The following is a 25,679-nucleotide window of genomic DNA, read 5'->3' as shown; positions in this document are numbered from 1 at the left end:
GTAAACAAGCACAGTGGGCGGGGCTACGTCAGTGCACGGGCAGGTGCCCTCTACGACGTCCGCGCTTCGGACGTTACGATCCCCCGGGGCCCCACCCCTCAGGGAGGGGGGTGTATAAAAGGGGAATGTATCGGGAGGCTCGGGAGTGATGTTTAGCTAAAGAAGAGGAGGAGGGAGGCACACGTGAGGGGGTGAAGGCACCTTTATTGTCAAATTTTTGTATGTTGGCAGCCGGGACGGCTGCATGCTATGTGGGGGGGAGTGATGTAGGGCTGTTACAGAGAGCCCGTTATGCATGGCAGCCTATGGTAAACAAGCACAGTGGGCGGGGCTACGTCAGTGCACGGGCAGGTGCCCTCTACGACGTCCGCGCTTCGGACGTTACGATCCCCCGGGGCCCCACCCCTCAGGGAGGGGGGTGTATAAAAGGGGAATGTATCGGGAGGCTCGGGAGTGATGTTTAGCTAAAGAAGAGGAGGAGGAAGACGTCTGAGATAGAGCCCTGGACTCCCCCTGGTACGCCGTCCTTATCAGGACCGCGCAGGCTCGAGCCAGTGGCGTGGTACCAGAGCCAGAGCCAGTGCTGGTCTGGACTCTGGGTACCGGGCCCGACTGACCAGTGTCGGGCCAAGATAGCCTCCCCTAGCCCATTAGTGGAGGACTCAGAGGCAGGCTAAGGTTAGCCTAGAGGTGTGTCCTCAGATAGACGGGTGAGGGGGCCGATACCCCCTCAATTGTGTATGTCACAAAGTTGGTATTCAAATAAACAAGTGTGCCTCCAACTCCGGTGTCAACGAGTCGTAAGCGTTACTACACAAATAAGAGAAGGTGAGCTTTGGTAGGACAAATATAAGGCAGAAGGCCATTGCTCAAGACTAATGTCAGACTGGCAGCAGAGGAGCAGAACACTCCCAGGAAAGACATCCACCATGCAGACAGAGCAATGAAATCAGCTCGTATGCAGGCACGAGGTCGATTAGTATGTAACAGCACCATAAGCAATGCCAACGGCTTGGGGAGGCCTCCATCCAGCAGTGGATTGATCGTGGCTGAGGGTGATGATAGTTACATAGAGCCTCTGCTTCAACTGATGCTTGTGCTATGATGATCACTGCCCTGATTTTTGGGAATGTTTCGAGTGTGTACTGAAGCGGTCAGACGAAAACGCTTCGTCAAACACGTGCAGTTTGTCCTCCCTCCCCATTCCGAGAAAACTGGAAATGTGTCTCACCACCCCGACTCTGCAAGCCATGCTCTGAATCAAACAACACCACTCAGAGGAATCTGCAAAGCCCACATGGTAACCATCGACCGGCTAAGCTCTAGCTGATTAACTCGCAGCTGAGGCTGCGAATAAAGCAGCCAACTTTAGTTGCCATCTCGGACACAACAAAGTTAACTGCTGCCTTCTTGGCTTCCGAGTACAGATTACCCATGATGCAGTGGATATGCATCTGCTGAAGGTGGCCATGCTCTCCGATACTTTTTGGTTTGTACAGCGTGTTGTTCGGCCCCGATGTCTGACGTTTCGCTCCATGGGCTGGGAGCTTCTCCAGGTACTGACTGGTAGTGAAATGTCAGACATTATGCAGAACACGCGGTGAAAACTGAAAACACATCAGGAACAGCCGTACAGTACAACCGCGAAAACATACGCAGCGGCATAACGCAATATGCACTCCACATCACACGTCCAAGTAAATTACTGCACCTCTGGAATAGATATTTGTTCATGATAGATTACATTGGGACACTTTGCTGCATACCACATTTGGATTGTATTTGAAAATACCCCTTTTTTATGCCGTTCACAGGAACATCGTGATCTTGCCAATGAGTACATATCCAAAGGTTCTACAGTTTTTTTCTCACCAACACCTGGCCACATTAACGGGAAATTATCAAACAGAGTCATTAAGTGGACAGCAAAGACCTTTCTACATCATTTACCACAGCAGGCTGTAGTGTGCCTATATCATTAGCCCAAATCTTAAACATTTACCGAGAAGATATTACCAACCACGGTTACCCAGTTATCATTTGCGAAAACAGATGACGAATCGCCAAGTGTCCCTGACATGGTAAAGAGATGGTGAATTGTGCTCTCCAACAGTTGGATAAATTCTGCTGCTTTCACACAGTCATAATCAATGCAATATGTTGGCTCGTTTGTGAGGTTACCACTCAGAACACGAGTTACAAAATGAACTCTGCCATTTATTTCGCTTTACGAGTCCTGATAAAAATTATTGGACTCTTTTTGTTTCCCTCTACACTTACAAACTGAACACCACCACACCACAACTCCCAAACGTGATGAACACGCAATACCAATCACAGAACTTAATACAATTCGTCGATTAAAGGTATCGGTTTGGAACAGGAAGCATTATAATAACCTAAATCAAAATTATACCCACATGATGAACATCTAAACTGTTCAAAGCCTATCCCAGGCATGCTTCACAGTCAAGGACTGGTAATAGCAGCTCCCCTGCCCCCTTTCCTCACTTATCAGTCACAAGCTCTCACCACCGCAGTCAATTAGCGAACTTTACCTAACTTATGAAAACTTTAACAGTAACCGCCGACAAAAAACCTTACCAATTAATGGGAACCTTTAGCAATTTGCAAGGAACCTTCATCACATTTGTGATGTACTGGTACTTTATAATGAGCCCGCCGTTTTGGCCACGATTTGTCTTCAACTAAGGTGATTTATATGGTTGTGGTGGAGGATATCCAAGCCACCACCAACCCTAACCTCCTCTCTCATGAGCCTGAGAGGCACCGGTCAAGGCCAAGTGTGACATTGTGAGGTTAGATAAGGGAGCGGATTGAAAGATTAACCGTTGCCAAGCCGAGTTATGATTAAATAACGACTAAAAAGGTGGATGCGAAGCCTAACGCGCTACAATATTGTCCCACACGCTTAATGGAATTGTCACCCGTGTGACACAGCTTACCCAGTGACTCGGGTCAGGAGGTCACAAAGTGTCCAGATAACTACTGACAACTCACACACCGTGGAACGTGACGACACATCATCACCACCACCACCAATGTTACCACAGTCAACACCACCACAATTATCGGCACAACTACCACGCTGTTACCACCGTCACCATTGATATCACCACAATCAACAACCATCAATTGCAAATTTTTCAATATCACCACCACATACAGTAATATCACTATCAACACCACTGCCACAAAGGTTACCTCTGCCATCAATGAGACCACTATCAAAACCACCACCAGTAGTACATGCTCGAACAAACGACCCCCATCACCATCACTAGTAGCCACCACGATCATACCCAACACTTCCTCTAACTACCACACAATCTTCTCGATCACAAATCTCATAACCATCATCACTAGCGTGCCCATTAACCATGAACACCACACACACCACACAAAAACGCAACTGTGTTCAGAGACTAGATGTGACTGCATCTCGAGAAGCTTAACAACGAGTGTGTGGCTATGAGGCATGTGCACACATCTCGGTAACAAGGAAATGAGCCAAGGGTGTTCATACATTTCAGGAGTGGGGAAGAAGACGAGGAGGAGGATACACACAACAGTAAGGAGTAAGAAGGCGCTTAACAACCAGTAGGCACTTCATAAGTGTGAATCACGACCAACACGCCACTATCGACCATAATAAACACCACATCACCACCACCAACACCACAACAACACCACAACAGCACCACAACCACCAGGATATCGCCACACAGCCAACGCGTGTGGCTTTGAAGCCAACTTACGGGTGACCAGTCCGAGTGAACATTAAATACCATCGGCAAAGCATGAAGCATAGGCGACTGTGTGGACGGAATAGATTGGAAGGAGACGGGGTAAGGTTTAGTGGTGGTTGTTGTTGTGGTTGTTGTGGTGGTGTGTGGTTAGAAGAAGAGGTGACGAGGCGAGGTGGTGGTTCGTCGCTGGTGTTGGTTGTGGTGGTGGTTAGTAGTGTCGGTGGTGGTGGTTGTTATAATGGTTAATGTTTGACAAGCTTTAAAGCTGAGCAAGGAGCGGTGGTTTAAGGAGAGGAGGATGAGGGCTACTGTTGCTCGTGTCAGTGTTGGTAGTGGTCGCGATGATGATGGTGGTGGTGGAGGTGGTAGCATCAGTGATGGTTGTAATCGTGATGATTCTGAGCGGAGGATGGTAAAGCAACAACAGCAGCAACAGCAACACCATCAGCAGCAACAACATCAGCAGCAGGAGCCGGAGGAGGAGGAGGCAGTGTGACCATGAGCACAGCAACAGCAGAAGAAGAAGATGTAGACGTAGGGGGGGCCCCCCTTCCCCCGCCTCAACTACCGAAACCACCTCGTGCAGCCCCCCAAAACACCGCCAACCATCCCCTCGAAAGAGCCGTACCCGGTCAGCTCGCCACCTCGTCAGCCGTCCCCCCTCTCTCTCTCACCTCCTCCTCCTCACCACCACCAACACCACCAGCCGTCTCTAAAGAAGCAGCCTTCGTCCCAAAATGTGTCGGCGACGACAAAAGGAGGGCCGAGAAAGAGGGCGGCCGTCCCGAGTGGTGAGAAGCGGCGGCGGCGGCGGGCGGGCGGCCGTGTGTGGGGGGGGGGCCCGTGAGCGATGTTTGTTGTTGTTTGTGAGGAGGGGATGACGAGGAGGAGGAGGGGGGTTGCCTCGTCAATTAATGGATGATGAGAGAAGAAATCCCCTCGTACCTGCTCTATCGAAATGTCCACTCTGTGTGCGTGCCCCTTCCTCTCAGCGCGAACAATGGAAACAGCCGACGGACACGGCGCGATTGCGTCATCGCGCACGCGGAGCCGCGTGTGCGGCGGCGGCGGCAGCAGCAGCAGGGCCCGCCCCGTCCCTCACCACCACCACCACCCTCCTCCTGCTCCACGTCTCTCACCATCACTACCACTCTTCTTCTTCCTCCTCCTCCATGTCCCTCAACACCATCACCACCATCCTCCTGCTCCACGTCTCTCACCATCACTACCACTCTTCTTCTTCCTCCTCCTGCTCCACGTCTCTCACCATCACTACCACTCTTCTTCTTCCTCCTCCTCCATGTCCCTCAACACCATCACCACCATCCTCCTCCTCGTCTCACCATCACCACATCCTTCTTCTTCCTCCTCCTCCACGTGCTTCGCCACCACCATCACCACCATCCTCCTTCCTCCCCGTCTCCTCTCTCACCACCACCACATCCTCCTTCTTCTTCCCAGTCCCTCACCACCACCATCCTCCACATCTCCTCTCTCACCATCACCATCCTCCTTCTTCATCCACGTCCCTCACCATCACCATCCTCCTCGTCTCGTCTCTCACCACCACCACATCCTTCGTCTTCTTCCTCCACGTCCCTCACGATCACCACCATCATCCTCCTCATCCCTCACCGTCACTACCACCACCATCATCCTCCCCGTCTCCTCTCTCACCATCACGACCACCACCACATCCTTCTTCTTCCTCCTCCCCGTCCCTCACCATCACGACCACCACCATCCTCCGTGTCCCTCACCACCACAATTCTCCCTCACCATCACTACCACAATCACCATCTTCATCCCTCACTACCACCACCATCTTCCTCCCCGTCTCTCACCACCACCATCTTCCTCCCCATCTCTCACCACCACCACCGTACCCCTCCCTATATCATATCTCACCATCCTCTCCACCATCCTTTCCATCTCTCACCACCATCATGGTCGTCCTCCCCGTCTTTAAACCATCACCACCATCAACCTATTCAGTCGACTGCCCCTTGTACTCTTCAACTCTTCATTCTCCTAATTTTCAGTCATCCCCATTCTATTAATTATCCTCTTCATCATAATCCACTTCATTCTTCTCTCATCATACTCTTTGGTTATATCACCTGAAGACGGTCGCTTGTTGTTGCGATCAAAACGTCGTGATCTGTTATTTTTTTCTACCTACGTGACTTTACCGAAAGAACCAAAGAGTTTGGATTCCTGCAGTCACGAAAGCTTCAAATCAAGACCCTCTCATCATCCTACACCTCTTCATCTTTCATCCTCCGTTCTCTTCGTCTAAAAACTAATCATTCCCTCTCCCCGTTTACATCATACTCCCATCATCTTGTTAAACTTCTTCATGTGTACATAATTTATATCATTATCAGCAAAAACATCAGAAGCGGCATAAAAATTAGCAGAAGCGTATTCAATAGCATCACCGCTGATCATATTCAACACCACCATCAACATGAGCATTCGGATTACCATCGCTAACTCGTCAACATCACTGTCATCATCAGCAACAACAGCTACAGTAGCAGTATCAGCAACTTCATCATCATCAGCGGGGCATCAGGAGCAGCAGCGTTGTCTTCAGCAGCAAGCATAAACATCATCAGCAGAAGCTGCAACGGCGTCATCTTCATTTGTATCACCGCCATCGTACAATAACACGATTATCAGCAGCAACTCATCATCATCATCATCCATTATCAATCATCATACTCAGCACTAGCAATCGAAGCATCATCATCAACAGCAGCAAGAGCAGTTACAATTCTATTTAAGTGAGGCCTCTACCAAAAACAATTAGAGCCAAATAAATGCAGACAAACACAAACCGAGCAAATACAATGTGACACTGGCAGACAACATGAGAATATATAAAGTGCAGTCATTAAAATGCAAATGAGATATCGTTCAAATTATTCAAAAAAAAAATTCAAAAGTGTACGCGTTCAAAGGCAAAACAAAATGCAAAGACACACAAGCCTGGGACCAAATCACCAGGAATGGGCCCTGTCACCTCGAATCTACCCCGGTCAACACTATGGTGGGAAAGAGCAGCACCAAAGAGCTTGCCAGATGTTGTAGGCATGGGGTTGCAAGGTGTGGCCAGCAGATGGCAGTACAGCAAAGAGTATATCGCCCTCTCGTATGGTGGGTGTTGCTGATGGTTTTCCGGTTACCTTCCACACAAAGCCAAACATTCATGGGATTGGTCTCGTCCCCCACGTAGCAGGACCCTCCTGCAAACGAGTCCCCGAGACTTTGTGAGGCTTTCCAGAGTAAATAAAGGAAGTTGTAATAACATCCACAATATCCAAATAAGGAATCGTGTAGCTTGTTTAAAACCGTAATTACATTTAAGTGTAGTTCAGATGCCTCTAAACAATCACCCCGACTTTTCTCCATCTCGACAGCTAAGCAGCCTTGAGGCTGGGTAGTGCTTAAATGTGTAACAATCATGCAGCATACTACAGGGGCTAATGAAATGGCGAGCAGAGGGCATTGCAGCAAAATCGTCTTCATCATCCCGCACAAAACCAGAGTGATGATGATGTAGGACACAATAACCCGCTCACGACCACAGCAGCGTGGTCGAGGCCCTCATCCAGCAGTGGATTGCCAAGAAGGTCTGCTGTGCACGTGTAGTGTGGATGAAATATCGTTCCATGTGTGAGAAGCATTGTGCACGAAACTTGTCGTGAGATTCGGAACGCGGCCAAAACCGAGTCTCATGTTCCGCGGGCTGGCCTTCGGAGTTTACATATACAGTGCACTCATGCCTTTTGAAAATTAGTAATTAAGTCACTACTCTCGTATTTGAACCAATGCTGAAGACGTACATGATACATTTCAGCCCTTTGTCAGTCCATTTGCTGGATGAAGGCCCCTTGTCTCTTCATGCCATACCGATCACTGGGTTCTTTGACCATACTTCACACAACGCTGGTTAGTGTGAAGTGGGGGGGGGGGGCAAGGGGAAGGTCGTCGTGGGACCGGGTGAGATGCCACTGGCCACTGATCTCAGCAGGGACCCGGGTTGGTTCGGGTTGACAGTGCAGTGGGATAACCCACCGCGCCACCTCTTCCACAAACTTTGAAAACCGGACTGCAATGCACAATTAAATTACTGGCATCGAAAGGTCTTGTTGTAAATGCGTTCTTCTTGTTGTTGGTACTAGTCAATACAGCGAGAGTTGAACGCTTGTTGTTGGTTCTTTCGGTAAAGTCACGTAGAAGGGAAATAATAAAATAATAATAATAAAACATAATAAAAATTATCACCACGTTTCGGCCACAACGCAAGCAGCCGTCCTCAGGTGAAGAACATAACTGTGAATTTACCGAAAGAACCAAGAATATGAATCCTTGCAGTCACGAAAGCTTTAAATCGAAAGTTGAACGCTTGTTGACGTACGGTAGTTGATCATTGATAGCTGATGATCGGCAGCAGTGGCGGTCATCATTAATCAGAAAGAGTATAATCAGCAACCATGATCATATTCATCACCGCCCACATCATCGCAATCATCATCGCGGTCGCCTTTGTTATCACCGCCAGCAGCAATTATCATCATCATCAGAATCAACACGATCATTAAAATATTATATCACGATCGTTAAAATAAACATATAAATCAACACCATTGCCCTCATTAACATAATATGAACAAAGGCGATATATATTAGCATATAACTGTGAATTATAATCAACATTATCACCATCATGTCATCTTCACTTTGAACACCATCGCCAACATCACCATCATCAAAATCATTAGCAGCGCTATCACCGAATTAATCACCACCAGGTACCATCATTATTTTGTTATATGACCATGACAATCGTAATAAAATTATTCATGTTCAGTTGATTATATTCACAGCCTTAAGTAACATTTATTCTTTCTAGATTTGAAGTTTTCGTGACTGCAAGGATCCATACTCTTTGGTTTTTTCGGTAAAGTCACGTAGGTAAAAATAAATTAAAATGAAAACTAAATTCAAACATTTATTCTGTGGTTGTCGAAAGTTAGACTTACCCCCGCCATGGGAATGTGGAATTCCACCACTGACCCAGAAGCGCAGATGAAGATGCATACATACGTCGGATCTCGTCTGATGTCGCAAGGTAAGCAGGGTACAACTATGGGTGGACCGAGCTTGGATAGGCGACCACCACGCACGGCAGGTTGTTACAGGCTGCAGATCTACGTTATGAGCAGCAGAGGGCAGCGCAGCAAAATTGTACGGTACGCACGCTTCCACATCTATGCTCCCCCCCCCCTTCAACAACCATCAGTGTCCAACGTGGTAAATACGGCCAAAAAGCCCCCCACTACCCGCACGGCATGATGAGGCCCTCGTCCAGAAGCCGGTTAACACAAGGGCTGTGTGCACGTGCATGAATAAAGCACGTGTCCACTTCTGACTTTGCTGCGTGATATTTGGTTTTATGCAAATGCAGATCTCAAGTGCTTGGCTATGGTGACTGCCAAATAATGTGTAGAGATCAGGCTGCGAGGGGGCAGTACAGGAATGGATTATTGAATCTGTCTGTGCGGAGGTTTGAGTGTTTCCCCCTCGTATGCATGGTTGGGTTTTTTTTCCAGGTACTCGACTTCTTCCCACATTCCAAACTCATTAATTGAATTGGTCACGCATTCCTTACTAATATCCATTATTAATCCCAGGCTATCCTTGAATGAGACTGCTGTTCTCAATGGGTTCTTATATAAACGTACTGCGGTGTCTAACGCACAAACCAGCCATCTATATATATCATGCACGTCCTTTTGTTTACGTTACCGGAGTGGATTGTAGAGTATGAACTTCTTTAGCACCGTACGGTTGCCAACCGTACGAATCGGAGGTGCGGGTTTGTAAAAGCCGCCCGCGTCCAAGGTTACGGAAAAATACAGTACTGTATACATATTCAGAGCGTGGGCTGGTTGGAAACCTTTATGTTCTCGACGCCTGGCCAACCTGCTACAGCTTGACAAGATATCCATCCAGATTAGCAGGTGTTTTTGGAATGTTGGTAAACACGAAGCGACGGCCCGTGGGTCAAAGTCAAGTGCAGAGTCTAAGCTCGACCGAAATCAGACATCACAGGCGTAGGCAAGAGGTTTTGATGTTATATTTGTTGTGAAACGTGTAATGTGTCGGGAACGTCAGCAGTCGATTAAACGTCACCGAAACCGACGAACTTCTAACCGTGCGGGCAACGAGCACTTGAGATTAAAATCGCTTTAAAGAGAGGCGACGTGCTTTTGTCAGGAAGCAAATACGCCACGTGAAGAGCTTCAGCTGGAGAAGTGTTTATTGAAAGTTTAATGGCTATGCATACGTTGGTTTTCGCATTCAAACGTCGTTTTATAACAGTACATACAAAACACATGTCGGGGCCTTTAGCATCGCATGGCACGCTCTCCCGAACATGGCATTGACTTCATCGCCCTTTCAAAGCCCCTTCCAAAGCCATCAGCAGTTCCACACACACAGCAACACGACCATCCCCTACCCCTTGAATGATGCACAGTAAAATATAACTGGTAAGTAATCGTCCAAACCAATAAGTAATAAAAACTAAACTCACTGTCGATTTAAACGAGTGAAACCCATGTGCAAATCTATTTTCAAAACTTGCAATGGTGTGTAAACAAAACGTTTAACTTCTAATGTTTAAGCACACATTTATTTGTACAATAATTAGTCAACATCGGAATATTATAACTCTTTACAAAAAGTAAATGTCTTTTTCTTTAAATGCTCGTTACTAGGTTTTACATTAGTATACATGTAGCCAGTAAAGTATACATCAATGAGGAGAAAGATCAATATACTTCAGAACGCAAGTGTAGGCTGTAAGCACCAGTCAAGAGCCATTTACAATGTACAAGTGGTTAGGGTATATATACCACGCCTTCAATTGTGTACATTCGAGTTTATGCAGTGTGATATGCTTTTGAAGCATCGCAACACAAAGCTTGCAATTTCAAAATGACACAATACACAATTTATTTCTGTACTTTATAGGCATGAAAACAGCATTTAAATCTATTATGTCCAACTGTTTGAAGAGCCCATTAAAACACTTGTTTAAAAAATCGTAATAGCTACGCTGGCGAATTCAAATTAATGCACGATACCAATCGCATGTTTGTGGTAACTGGCCGTTTCGGTGCAAAAAACAGAAACTGACTAAAACGTAATTCCAGTATTTAACTTATAAAAACAGATAATGGTATTTTGTGTTTCGCCACATTGGTGCAGAATGCCATGTTAATATCCCTGTCGGAGAGAAGTGCTTTGCCAATCCAGGATGTCGGTTACATTAAGCAGCACGGATGTCATTCACAAACTATTCGACCAATGGAAGGGATAATTTAATTAAATAAATGTAACCATGTTCACGTAAAGAAACGACAAGACATTACAATGGGAGTTTGGCAGCACCCTTAACAGATGCAATGATAGTTGCACGCCACTCCCTGAACAAATGGGATGTTGCCATGTACTTAACACCCCTGACCTTAGACCGATCACAAAGCCAGACCGTATAACGTCAGCCATACCCAGTGATTTAATTTTAAAAAATGTGACGATATGGTATGATGGTGACGAGAGGCCATGCACATCAAGAATGAAGCTTTCGGGAACAGGCGTAGAAAAACCAAACGCAGTTTCAACTGCTCCAAATGAAGTGAAAACGTGTCTGAATAAAAAAAAAATTACATTATACAACTCAAATAACAAGCTCGTGTAATGCAATTAGCAACTTTAGAATTAAGTTTATTTCATTATTTTTTAACACACGGAAAGAGGGTGCTCTTATCTACATTCCAAGCATCCTTCACAGCCGGGACACCTGCACCGCCGAGGCACTGAGGCATTGCGCCAGGCAGCAGGATCTCCAGCACTGGACAGGACAAGTCTGAGCAGGTTGTGTGGAGCTGGGCCAGTGGGGGGGGGGGGCCCGCAGGAGAGAGCAACTCAAAAGGGGAGGCAGAGGTTTGGAGGGCCGTGCCATGCCGCCACTGACACATGCAGGTTTAACGTTTTGTGCGCTCAGTTTGCGTTCTTGCTCAGCAGCTCAGTAGCCTGCTGTGAACAGAGAAGAGAGCGTTAGCCACCCCAATGACTGAAAATGGCCAAAGGGGGAAAGCGTGCAGCATGCTTCGACACCGCACTTATTTGGTTTTTCTCCTGCAGGAAAAGAGCAAGCACTGGTATTTAAATAGATGCAGGGCAATGCATTAAAATGGCAAACTAAGCATATTACACTTATTCATACTTCATCACTCAAAGGGATGCTGGACTCTTAAAAATGGTATCCCTATGAGGTGTATTTGCTTTTTCATTCTTGATGAATACATTTACTGAACTTACACAAATGTAAAAGAACAGTAAACAGATTATTTTAAGTGCCAGGTCCATCAGTTGCCAGCAGCATTGTTCAAAGGCAACAAAAACAGTATCAAGCTCAAAATTGAGCAGGATTAAACTATGCAGTTGTCATCACGTCAAGTCACTTAAAATAAAGTGTTTTCTATACACAGACCTCTTTGGTACCCTTGGTACTTTGTTCAACTTGGTGTAATTAACATTCATGGATTACATAAATACCAAGCAAAGCGCGGCCATTACTGGCACAGACATCCGCATCATGCTATGGATGGAAGAGCATGGCACAAGCTGAGTAAAGCAGATATCCACGTAGGGAAAGCAAGAGACTGACAGAAAGAGTAGGACCAAGACAGGGACCGTGGACAGAGCTCAGCCGATGGTCTCAGCGAGCAGTAGTTCTAGGTGAAGTGCCTGAGGCCTCATGTCCCACGTGAGTGAAACAGACTCAGCAGCGATTTCAAGCAAGATCTGTCCACATCTGTGCAATCAAGGAGAAACGGAGAGGCCCTTTAGCCTGCAACAAAAGAATTGAGGGATAGGGCACCACTATTATCATTGTATACCCAATTGTGTTAATAGGCAGGTGCAGTGTACTGTGGACACAACTGTTTAAGTTCACCTTGCTTAGTCACCATGGATGACTTACATTTGTGAATCCATGCAACTAAGCAAGTTATAACTGCAGGAAGGTAACAAGAGTTTAGTAAAAATAGGGAGCGCACAATGGTAAAACAGACTGAAAGAGGTCCGAGAAGCAAAGTTTAATGAAAACAATTAGAAACCAAGGAAACATCAAACCCAACAAAATGCGCCGACAGTGCTATAACATTGGACAACTATCAATCGTTAAACTGCAAAGAAAAACAAACTTATAAATATACAAAATAAAGAATATATCACACAGCTAAGAAGATCTCCCGACCCCCTTTCCTCAAGGCGCGCTGTTGGTCACATGGCTAACCTTTGCTTTTTGATTTTTCAGCTGGCTTGCCGGAGGGGGTCGCTGCTGGAGGGACAGGTGGGTTTGATGCTGCAGCAGCAGCAGCCGCAGCCTTCTGTTTGAGCATTGTCCAGTCAAACGTGTAGTCGTACTGGTGGTTCAGAGTCCTGCGTTCGTTTACGACACACAAGCACGCGCGCGCGCACACACAGGGTGGTGGTTTTAGTAGAGCAATGACGTGGATGCCAGCTCGATGAATCATTGGTGATCATCAACTCCTCGAAGTGTCGGAGGCCAGGTAAAATGCAAGTACGCACCCGCGAGCTAAAGCAGCTGCCATGAATTATTAGGCAAGTGACTCACGCTATAATCCCTCAGGGATAAATATCATTCACTGCACATTCACAAAAGGTGTGTCAGAGTGCCACTAAAAAGAGAGACTTGTGAGAAGCAAAGAAAAAGCGCAGGGGAGGGGCGACAACAGCCACTTGTGTGACAGTATTGCACACCTGAAGAGGATGCGAAAAAGCTGCCTCAGATACATGTAGTCTGGAGCCTCCTCAAACCGCAGACCACGGCAGTAGTTGAGGTACATGGCAAATTCTGCTGGAAAACCCTGCACACCACAACGAACCAATTAGCACGGTCCACAATACTGATCGCCAAAGGATCACAGTTATTGGCGCATGACAAATGTAAGTTGTATTTATTTTATCATTTTGCTATAATAAAACGAATCCACATCTGTATGCCACTGACCTTGCACAGGACCTCTACGGGCGTAGACATCTTCTTCTCACTAATTTTCTCGTACTTTTGTTTCTTGGTGGCAGCCTGAAAGCAAAGGGAGGTGTAACAAAGTTCTTCAAAGTCAAGTAAAACCAGAATTCAGGCAATGAATTAGTAAGTGGCGTCTGCATTCCATAAGTTTATTTTTTTCTTGTACATTTGATCTGCCACCGGTTGAATTTCGTCTGGTAAAATTATCTGAAAAGTTAATTCCAAATGAAATACACAACTGGGAATGTAAAGGCCAATTATAATTGATCAACGTCAATCAGATGGCAGCAGTTAAACACTTAAGCCAACAGGGTAGCACAAATTTTGGAAGGCAGGTTTAGGCATTTAATGCATGACCATTATATACTTATCCTACAATTACATTCTTACTGAATATAATGAATGAAAATAACACGAATTAATAACATTGAAACCTACTTATGTGTTGTTATACATTTACTTATACACTGTTGAGTACAGCAAGCACAGTTGAATCATTAATCCAATGTTATGGTCAATCTGAACAAAAAGATGAATCCCAGTGTGTGCACCTAACTTAATCCAGCCCTTATGCGTTGGACACAAGCAAACTTTTGTTATTTATCCATGAATCAGTGCTGAAATTATGGCTACCACCAGATAAGGCAAAACCCTATCAGTACAAATTGATGTATGCAGCAAATAGAAGCAAATTGCTATTTGATATCCTAAGCTTTCACACCTATTGAAAAACACCAAAATTGTTTCACCTAAGGCAGTAACAATGACAATTGAAACACCTGCACTCTGGGCCAGTGGACTTGATCATTACAGAGTTCGTGTGAAACAAGCATATTTTGGGGGAACTTGGGAAGAGATTCACCTTGAGGCCCTGCCAAGGGAGGCTTGTCCTGTTGAAGTACATTAAAACGTATCCCAGGGACTCCATGTCATCACGGCGACTGGTGGGGGAAGAAAGGCAACAGCAAATATTTTACGAAGGGGAAAAACAATATCAATTTAAATAAATGGTATGTAAACATAGGAAGCGTGAGAACTACATTTTTTAAAATTTTATTTTACTAGGCAAGGCCTGCTGAGCTGTATTGCTCTTTTTCAGAAGCAACCTGGCCATAAATGATAGCTCATCCACCAAGTGGCTTATCATGTGGAAATGTATATCCGCCAAATACTCTAAATGCACGTTTCGAAAATGTGGAGGGAAATAACGGAGGAATTCCACACGACCACGGGGAGAACATGCAAACTCCAAATATACAGGCGTCATGGGTCTGGATCCAACCCATGTCCCTCCTGTATATCAGGCGAAGTAGTTAACATCTCACCACTGTGGCAAGATTTTAACCAAGCAATAAAAAAATATTCAGAAATGTCAAGTTTTCGCATACAACACCCTGCACACACAGGATGGCATGGATATCTTGTATATCCCAATTGAGTAAGTAATTGTGATACTATAATTAGGATATGCCCACTACTTACCCCACACAAACCCTGGGGGGCCTGACACTGCACGGGGGGGGCTCACTTAAATGTCTTTATAAAGGCACAACGAGCATCTTGCAAGGCACCAGTGGGCAATGAACTCCAACTTGGCACTCAGCAACCTACATGAGGCATGTACAAATGTAGCTAATCGATTAGCATCGATCATCACGCTCACAATACGTGCAGCAGTGAATTGAAGAACTCGTGACAAACACCTTGATCTTTTTCACATATAACCTTGCAGCCACGACTGATTGTATATGCAAAACATTTGATATAACAGAAAAGCGACCTTAAATGAAAACAATTGAATCACAAGATGAGAAAATTGTTACATGCCTAGTACTATACAATGACAAAGGGAATAAGTGATAATTGTGAAGATTGTAATGCTGTAATTATTGTGTACGATGATACCGAGGGTAAAAGCTAGATGGTGACGTCATCACTGACATTAAGGCATGAAAGCTGATTATTTTTTGGTAATTTTAAAGACATGAATATTAGGTGCACAAAGGCTAAATAAATATTAAACCATGCGCTCCAGGCATTATCCACTATGCAAGCAGACTGGCAAACATGTTGGCTGTGATAGCAGTGTGACAGGAAACAGAAGCAGCTTTGTGTTAAGAACACAGGCAACAAGCAGCAGCTCTTAAGCATCCGCAATACTCAAAATACCCTTCTGCAGCTGGTATAGCATGCATATGACATAACCCGACCATTCCGTGAATTTAAGTAATGCATATCAATATTCTATTTTAGGAACATTATAAATGGGACAAACTGTAATACAGCGTGGCAGCATTTGAGAGCTTTAGGTTGCATTCAAACTGCAGTAAAATCACTTGTCAACAACTTATCCAACTGATAATTAAAATTAAGATGCCAATTCAGTCCAATAAGAGAGCCTCCATTTTGTAAGCCAACTCAGCTGTACAAAGAATCGTGGGCCAGGAAAGACACAAATGTACAAACAGCCGTTTGTTAGGTGTGCGCATACACCCAAGAGCACTAACAGACACTTAAATCCACACGGATGCATTCTAATGCAGGGATGATAATCGACAGTGCGCAGCGTTACAATCAGTTTATGAATGAAAAATAATTTCATCTAAATATTTGATAGCCAGTCTTGTCCAAAATATTAAACTATAGGCATATGCATTAAACCTACTTGCTAAATTTCACGGCGATTGCTTTAGGGGTTTTGTATTTAGTGGAAAAAATATTTTCATTGCTTGCGTATGGACATACTTTTCTAAATTATTGACTGAAGAAGTGGGTTTTGGGCAGAACACATTTGCTTCTAGCGATAATGGCCAGTGTTCGACAAAGTTAGAGAGGCAGTCAACGGAGGGTGGAAAAGCACCCAAAAGGATATCCGCACTGGAGATGGAGAAATGAAATCCGGTCTTGTGCAGGTGTTAAGATGTTATTGCTAGATATGGCAGTGAGAGATGGCTATTGTTTGGGGAGCTCTTCATCCAGCAGTGGTTCTCATGGCTGATGATCATGATGATGAAATGGGACCATAACAAGCATACGGGGCTCCATTAAAAAGACAACCCAGCCTCGAGTGGCCCTACCTTTGCTCAATTCCCAGATGGGCATTGATACTGGCGTAACGTGCTGTGCCCGTCAGGTTCTTGTCCTCCCGGTATGGGATGTGCTGACGGGTTCTGTTGTCGCGGTACTTCTTTGCCAACCCAAAGTCAATCAAAAACAGCTGAAGAGGGAATGGCAACACTCGATCAAGATCATAATGTGCACCATTGTTCCCACACCAAACATCTTTTCTCAGTTTATTTTGCTGTAAATCAGGAGTTTCAACCGTCCATAATGCAGGCAGGGAAACGATGCCACACGTGGGGGCAGGTTTACTTAAAATAAAAACCCAATCTAAAAACGTTGCTGCTAAAATTACGTTAATACTTTACATGCTAATATACCCACGCATTCAATATGGGTGCATGAAGGCCACCAACTTCATTCCTGAAAACAAATCGAGTCTTATGTATAAACGCTGCTCGTCCACACTAACTTACTATTTACATTAAAAAAATCAGAAAGCAGACAAAAGCTCCAAACCATAATTAAAAGTGTTTTTTTTGTTAATGCAGATGCTTTGGCAATTTTGTACCTGCATAAACACGGACTCTCCACTCACCAATTTGAAAGATATTTTTAAAAGAAAACTAAGATTAACATCCAAACCTCACAACTAAATGAGGGGGAATGGTCTGCACACACCACCATTGAGATAAAGATTTTATTTGCCAGAAAGGTACTTTCAATGCTTCTGGTCCTGTGCACCAAAGCTTACTTCACTATGACTCAAAATATTAAGTGAAATTCTGCTGCACATACAAAATGACTGACTACTGCAGTGCATTGGCCTTAGACCGATCTTTCAACTGTCTTTGAACAGCAAAATACATTTGAGTTTATAATACATTTATGCAAAGGCACACTCTAAAAATACTTGTAAAAAGTTCCGTGATCTGTATTATTGTAAAATAATTTCAATGTTTAAGAAAATGCTTAATATGTTACTTAAAAACTACAATGTGTATCCGATGCAAACACAGTTGTACATAAAATGCATAACCTGGTGATACCAACATTAAAACCAGAACCCTTAAAGACGCATATACGAACCTTTGAAACCATCAAGGACAGCCAACACCACAAAATCATTCACATTACTTAAAACGCACGCCCTCGCCACAACAAACAACTGCCATTCCCTCTCAACCATGAAAATGTCAACACATTAACACTGCAGTCTGCAGGTGGGGTTTTCACGTGAAAATGAATCCAATTTTCTTTTCTGAAAATAAATGTTTTAATTTAATTCAAATGCCTGTTCGAGTGATGTATGAAACATTTTATATTTTATAGACTTCACAATTGTGCAAAGTCGTGTCTAATTTCATGTAAATCGCACATCCAATTGAATTCCAACCTCACATTGACATTTTTCTGGCTTAATATTACATGCCCCGTGCTAAAAGTATAAATTCAACATCCCTAAAACTCGCAAACCTCGGGTGCAGCATTTAACACCCCAATTCGCAATCCGGCTTCTGGAATAAACCTCGGTTATCACCAACAACATTTTTTCATTTCCGTGATTACGATTTTTAAAAAAGCGAAACGGGGCAGACCTGTTGCAGTCCCGAGAATGACGTCTGGTCGAGACACTGGCTAACACACTGGGTGCTCCTTTTCCTCTTCCCAGCCGTTGTTTCCGTGCACTGGGCAATCAAAGATCGTGGCAATTTGTCAACATAGCCGAGCACGCGCGCACCTCTAGGGCGGCGCGGGGGGCCTTTGTTACAAAAATGTCGCTCGTCACACACCGGCAAGGGCATGCAGGTGTGAGGAAACACATTGGCATTACAGGTATAATAACATTAAATGGCACTTTCAGTCTCATCATGGGCTGATACAACGTTATAAGCCATCTTACCTTGGTTGAAGTTACTTAGATTTAACACAACATATGAAAAATATTCAGTATAAAAAAATTGTATATTTTAAATCATTTGCCAAGAATGCATCAATTTCAATTTGATATCCCAGCACCAGTTATGACAGCAAAATGACACATTTAATGAGCTGATCAAGTTTGTTTAACAAACAAAATATTAAAATGAAAAAAACTAACAAAAGTAATAAAAATAAAATAAAAACACATGTATAGAAACATCACTGCCATCACTGCTGCTGGTATGATATTGTCAAAATGGACACAGGTTGAAAGGTTGTAAGAAAGGTTACAGTACTCAAGTTACAAAGCACTTCAACCATGGAAGATGTGGCCTATTTTTGGCATCAGCCTCGGGAAGACTTTGGCAGGGAAGAGGAAAATGTAAAGCAATTATTCTTCAAATGCAGATATTTCGCTCAACGCGGGGGGGTAGATTTGACACGTTAAAACATAACATGACTGTATTTCTTGAAAAAAAAACAATCCGTCACTTTCGCCTGACAAGGCTTATCTTGTAAATAACTCTAAGATACCTCAAAGGAAATGTCCTGCAAAAATGTCGTTTGATAAATAGCATCTCATAAAATTGAATGCACTTCTCTAAAATGGCACACGAGACACAGACGTGATGGGACCACGGAATAAAATCACTAAAGGAAACTGTGGTCACAGCGTACACCAAGCACTGGCACTCAAACCTTTCTTACAACCACCTACAACCCAGTCATCATGGCAAGCACTAAGCTTGCTTTCATGCAAAACTGCATCCTAAGTGTAACATGCATATACGCATATTAAAGCTGATCTCTACCAAGATTTTTTTTACCTAAAAAATTGGAAAAACATTGTTGTTCATAAGTACATGCTCATGCCACTATATATGCAGGACATCTGAATTAGATACCTAAAACTATCTTTAAAACATAAATATATATATCAATTGCCTGTTGGTACGCAAACACAAGTTATTATTTAGCCAACAAATATTTTAGCATCACAAACTGGCCACGTGTTAGGCGAGAGCGGGCCACGGAGATGAGCTCATCCGGTTACCTTGTTACAGTGGCGTCCAATCCCCATGAGAAAATTGTCGGGTTTAATGTCCCTGTGAATGAAGTTTTTGTTGTGGACATACTCAATCCTGCTGATCATCTGTAGCGAGAGTAAACACCACAAACGATTATGTTGCCTTTAAGTGATGCATTGCAGTAACGTTGTAACGATTATTTAAAATGTAAAGATTAAAAAAAAATCACAATTATACATTTAGTAGGTTTAAACATTAACTTATGACGTAATGTCAAGAGGCTAACTTAAAGTACGGCAAGCCACCAAATTACACAAAAATTGTGTGCAGTAATTATAGACTTACACCAGTGAGACAGGCACTAAACGATTATAAGTACCTGGTCGGCAAGCATGAGGACAGTTTTCATGGTGAAGCGACGTGAGCAAAAGTTGAAGAGATCCTCAAGACTGGGCCCCAGGAGGTCCATCACGAGGACATTGTAGTCCTTTTCCTGACCGTACCACCTGCCACACATTCACACAAGAGTGGGCCAGATGGTTCAGTACTTACCAAAAGGTCTAAAAAAAACAAATGGCCTAGCATGGGAATGGCAAAGCGTGTGCATTTTGTGCATGCAATTAAAACAACTACATGGAAAGCCTATAATATACCAACACAACAATTATCCACCATTAGGTATTTGGCCAACACAATTATCCATCATTGGGTGGTTAAAGGGTTTATTGGACCTTTGTAATTGTACAGTGCCATACTATATCACATTTTGTCCATGTGCAAAAGTTGAATCTGGTTGTTATTTAAAAAAAAAATCACTTGGAAATTAACAGACGAAGCAACGCAGCTGCTCTCAAGTTACTTTAAATAAACATGTAAAGAAATCAGCCACTTGTGGTCTCCGACGCCGGGCCCCTCCCCCTTGCCACACAATATGGAGAGCTCTGCACAACAGCTGAGACGAGGCAGCTACACCCACAAGCGACCCGAACAAGGAAGCCATATATGGAAATCTCAACCCCCTTCCTCCAATCCCCTTGGCTGGTATAGTCAGCATTGCTGACTCACGTCCGTGACTCCCCTCTCGCCTATTTTTTTGTGCAATGCCGAGCAGCAATCGCAAGCATGGCGCTGCATCGAATCACCGTGAGGAAGCCAGATCTAGGCCAAGCTCAACCAACAGCCATTTGGGCTTTGTGCGTGCCACCACGAGTCACGTTCCAAAGCAAGGTCGGTAAATATTCGAGCCTTCCCCTTCGGAGGTAACACTAAACAGAAACCCCCAACGACAAAACATAATTGCATTTAATTCTAAGTTCAAATTACTGGCAAAATTTTAATTTAAAAAACATCCAATGTTAATATAATCCATGGAGCATGACGGTCATTCCATACAAATGAAATCGCTACATAAACAAAATGGGCGAGTCTCAGTTCCGCATTCTGGTAAATGCTTTTGAAATGTATTGTTTGCCGACAAACTATGAGGAAATTGTCTGAAATGCTTCAACATAGTATAAAGGCTATTATATACTGTACGTAGTAAATCTGGTACAGTATATGCATTTCGCATTACAGTACTCCGTTCACATTTTGCCTTTAACAATCATGCCTGGAATCAATTCCAATTCATGGATTCAAAGTGCAATACAAGAAGCCAATAAACCACAGCATAATTATTAACTAGACACCATTAGGAAGAACTTCAATAGGACATCTAGGGCATATTCAAAGGCAGAAAGGAAAATGTACTTGGCAGCTGTAAGCCAATTTTAAGTATTCCATTAACTGCAGAGCTACTCACATTAAATGCATAGCTTTTCCTTTTTCAACCAGCCCCACAAGGAACGATCACAATGCTCAAGCACAAACTGTACTATAATACGTGCAATAATGCATTGCACATTTAAAGGGGGCACAGGCAAATATGACAATGCAATGTAACGTAAAGAGCTTTACCGAATCAGGCTAGCCATCTGTGTTCATAAATGTGCTGTATTTAACAACTTAATGCACAAAATAGGTTGATCTCATGCAGTCAGAATATACTCGAATCAATTTTAGTGAACCACCAAAGTAATGTGGCGACAGCTTTCTTATGCAATTATAAGACAAGCCACCGTGGACCCTCAAGCCGATGATTGTGTGCGATGGCAACAAGTTGAACCAGTGCTTTCGCCTTCTAAGATTTATAAAAAAAAATCCATCAACACCTATAGCTTCTGTAAACACACCGCAACTCATGGGAGCTCACGTTAACATCCCCCACCACCCCCTGGTTGTGGCGATACGGCTTCTTCATGTTACACTGCAGGTGAGACAGGAAGTGGGGCAATGGTGGTGGATGGGCAAGGCCAGCGTTACAGCTTTAATGTGACCGACGGTCTGGTTACCCTTTCCTCTGGTTACGCTCAACTGAGTATTGTGCCCTTCATTACATATGTACATTGTCGTCCCTGTGTAGCTAGTTAGACATGTCTTGAAAGAGATAATGGCCACCTCAACGGGATCTCATTGCGCATCGAGGACAATCGTATTTTTGTTGGGTGCGCTGGTTTTGTTCTTCAAGTGGGTTGCCACATCATTGTTGTTGTTCTGGTCATGGTTATACCCCTGGCTGCAAATGGTACGAACATTGCAATTTTCACAACAGCTGATCCGCAGCCAACCTATTACATTGATGGTCAAAAACCCAGTCGGACCTTTTCCCTATTTTATTCTCAAACCCAAGGTTATTACCCATTCGCACCTTAGCTCCGACTTGTACACGTATTTATGAAAACGTTGAGTGTTTGCTCAACTGCTCAACTTAAAAAATGTGGCCAACCAAATAATGACTGCTGCCGTATTTGACAGCACAGAAATGTCATTCACGACCACACTGCAGGCAGCAGACACGAGTATTTTTACCTTTGTCAGTGCAGACGAAAACATTAAATAAAAAAAGTGGGACCCCCCCCCCTCCCATGAGGCTTGGGTTGGCCATTGTCTCGTACCGAATGTGTGGGATGCCCACGCCGCCCTGCAGTATTTTGTAGAGTTTGCTCTCGTAAAGAAGCTGCGGGTGTCTCGCCTTCTGCGACTCCAGTTTCACGGCCACCTCCTGTGGAAACGAACGTAAGAAAGCACACGAGCGATTAAACATAACTGTGCGTGTACACGAGCCAAAAAAAACCGACGGGAGGACAAAAGCCACCATGAAACAAACCGGGAACGCATCACGCAGCTTGCTTGCCGCCTTCGCTGTCGATTGAGAGAGTGGTCGAGCGAGGAGGCTTCTACTGACGAGAATGACGACCCAACCCAGTGGGGCTCGTATTTGCAACGTTACTTAAAACATTCGGTGCCAATACTACTCGATAACACTTAATATCAGGTAATGATTCTCATACGTGGAGTTTTCTCCGAAAGGGCAAAGGATTTAGGCATCGCGATGGAAGTCGGGGGTGGGTTTCTTTGTGTGCGGATTTGACGGGGCGAGGCGCTTTTGATGGCTATCGTCACAGCACCTACCACGAAAATCCATTACCTCTCATCGTTGCTACCATCGCCACCATTTACAACCACCATATTCAACACTTGGGAACAACGCGAAACAACAGCTCCTCCGCCCATTGCGACAGCATTCATACAACACTTCTCAAAATACCTCATCGACAACCAACATCGCTGGCAATCGGGCCCCATTACCAATACACCGCCCTCGTGAACAATGTAACGCCGATAAGATCCCCGACGGCAAATAAAAAATAACCCTGACAACTGCAGTCTCCCGCCCGCCCGCCAGAGAAAAGCCGTCGTGTTACCTCGCCGTTGGTGATGTTGATGGCGAGGTAAATGTCTCCGAACGACCCGCTGCCGATCTTCCGCACGAGTCTGTACTTGCCGCCCACGATGAACTCGGACTTGGAGGCGCCGGCGCTCGCCATTTTCACAGCGCAAACTTTGCAGCCTCCGCAACAAAAAACGACGACGGTGACAACGACGACAGCGTCACACGGCAGAGGGTGGGGGACGAGCGGGGCGGGCGAACGACGGCGCTGGTGGTGGTTGGGGTTGTGGGGGGGGGGGTGCGCGATTATTGTTTAAAAACACAAAAAACTAGCGACGACGTCGACGCCGCCCCGTAAATTGTCAACGGAAGTTTAAAAAAAATAAAAGACGGGTCGCCGTTGCGCGGTGAGCGAATGGGTTGGTGGGGGTGGGGGCGCGGAGGGTCGCGGTGTTCGAGCGCACTGCGCGTCGACGTGGCCGAGTCGGTGGTGGTGGTGGTCAGGCGGCCGCCTGTGCGAAGGGGAGCGTCAGCGCGCGGCCGCCATTGCGCGCCGCCTCTCTCCTCGCCTTTCTTCTCGTGGGGGGGGGCGCGCGCGCAGCACCCTGGGAGTCTGCGACGTCACTTCCGCTCTCCACCCCCCCTCGCTCGAGCCGTGGGGATGAGGAGGCGAGCTCCTCCCCCTTTTCCCCACCTCCTCACGGCCATCTTGCTATGACCGCCCGCCCGCGACCAATCGCGAGCCCGCGCCGCAGTCACGTGCGCGCGCCGCGACCAATGGGGCGCGCGGCGGGAGTAATGACATGGCGGGTTGAGGCCAGTCGGAGGAGGAGGAGGCAGGGCAAGGAGGCATCCCACCCCGGTCGCGGTGAGATAATGCCGGCTCGTCCGCCCACTCGCTGCCCGTGTTGCCACAACACGGCGGCAACAACAATAACCTTCCATTCGCCACGAAGTAGCGGTGGCGTTGTCGCGGCGCTTGTGCCATGTTATGTGCACGTTTAGGCACACACACACAGCTTGCCTCACCAACAATTGGCGTTTAACACGACCACAATATCCATAATACAGCTTTTTTTGGGTTAGATCGCTTAAATGTGTCGTTAAACCCGCCACCACCCGACACAGCCAATTCGTAAGGGTTGTCACGTAAACAAAACATGCCAATTCGTTACTAGTACAGCACACCGATGCGTTGGAGAGCCAAGAGTACGATTGTTGTATTACTGGCGAAACGTACTCGCATTGTAAATGTTGTGGCTTGGCTCTGCAACACCGGTATTGGCGGGTTTACGCAATCGAACAACTGGCCTGTCTGATGTTATTTAAATATAAATGTTTTCTCACACGCCAGAGGTGCTCTCGCAATTTCCCTCCCTTTGGTCACCAGCAATGTTGTGAGCGTGCACAAAGTTAAATCATGTACAGTGCAAACGTACAGAAGTTATCATACACAAGGGCAAAGGGCCTCTATTCCGTGTGGCAGCAATACGTTCAGGAGCTAAATGCCAATTCTAGATGTGAAGCTTCCGTGACTGCAAGGATTCGTACTCTTAGGTTTTTCGGTAAAGTCACGTAGGTAAAAAATTATTCATAATAAATAATAGAAATAATAATTATTTTCTTTCTATTATTATTTCTTATTTTTACCTACGTCACTTTACCTAAATGCCAATGTTGAGCTCTGCTAGCCACGGCGAGAGGGCTTCAGCAGAGAGTTGCTGGTGGTCTGCTGTTCCTCGGTTGAAGGAACGTGGATGATAGTGGTTGACAATGCGGTCCTTACTTCTGCTGTTGTGGAGTGACTCATGCAGCCAGCTATGGCTACAGGGTTTGGTGGTACATGTTGTTTATGTCGTTTATTGTGAAATTTCGGTCACAGTTCATATGATCACTGTTACATTGCTTTTATGGCTTTATTTTGGTGATTTCGAAAAGTGTTTTAGTTTGGCCATGTTTGTGTTGTAGTACGGAGTTAGACTGATGGCTTT

General features: G+C 45.1%; 2 protein-coding genes across 5 annotated transcripts in view; both read right to left on the bottom strand.

Annotated features, from left to right (window-relative positions):
* The window catches only part of PCGF3 (polycomb group ring finger 3), a 39,501-nt gene extending 34,698 nt beyond the window's left edge, over positions 1-4,803 (bottom strand). The window contains exon 1 of one of the 2 annotated variants that reach the window (XM_078861339.1): positions 4,716-4,803. The gene's annotated coding sequence lies outside the window, so the exon portion shown is untranslated. Of the gene's footprint in view, positions 1-4,444 lie in introns of both variants that reach the window. The other variant, XM_078861340.1, reaches the window with a different exon arrangement.
* A 5,272-nt stretch (positions 4,804-10,075) lies between these two features.
* Positions 10,076-24,286, bottom strand: LOC144935029 (casein kinase I). 3 transcript variants are annotated; one of them, XM_078861336.1, is made up of 11 exons: positions 23,723-24,286; positions 22,913-23,019; positions 20,299-20,425; positions 19,946-20,044; positions 18,567-18,656; positions 16,986-17,125; positions 14,771-14,849; positions 13,888-13,962; positions 13,638-13,744; positions 13,150-13,295; positions 10,076-12,702 (listed from the first exon to the last, which is right to left on the bottom strand). In XM_078861336.1, exons 1-11 carry the CDS (start codon positions 23,843-23,845, stop codon positions 12,698-12,700), a joined length of 1,098 nt encoding a protein of 365 aa, XP_078717462.1. In that variant the 5' UTR covers positions 23,846-24,286; the 3' UTR covers positions 10,076-12,697. The 3 variants fall into 3 exon arrangements, with proteins under 3 accessions (XP_078717462.1, XP_078717461.1, XP_078717463.1); XM_078861335.1 differs by having other exon boundaries at positions 10,076-11,885; XM_078861337.1 differs by lacking the exon at positions 18,567-18,656 and having other exon boundaries at positions 10,076-11,885.
* Positions 24,287-25,679: the final 1,393 nt, after the last annotated feature.

This window comes from Lampetra fluviatilis, chromosome 12 (assembly GCF_964198595.1).
Source record: "Lampetra fluviatilis chromosome 12, kcLamFluv1.1, whole genome shotgun sequence".
NCBI lineage: Eukaryota > Metazoa > Chordata > Hyperoartia > Petromyzontiformes > Petromyzontidae > Lampetra > Lampetra fluviatilis.
The sequence above is the reverse complement of the archived record's forward strand: the minus strand, read 5'-3'. Positions and strand labels throughout refer to the sequence as shown.

Bases quoted from the DNA above. Each gene is read 5' to 3' on its own strand.
- LOC144935029 (XM_078861335.1), bottom strand. From the start codon at position 23,845: ATGGCGAGCGCCGGCGCCTCCAAGTCCGAGTTCATCGTGGGCGGCAAG. The intron at 20,426-22,912 runs GTACGAGACAAT...AATGTGTGGCAG, and splicing joins GTGGGCATCCCACACATTCG to GTGGTACGGTCAGGAAAAGG. The intron at 17,126-18,566 runs GTCTGCCCCGTT...TTCCCTCTTCAG, and splicing joins CATTCTCGGGACTGCAACAG to CTGTTTTTGATTGACTTTGG.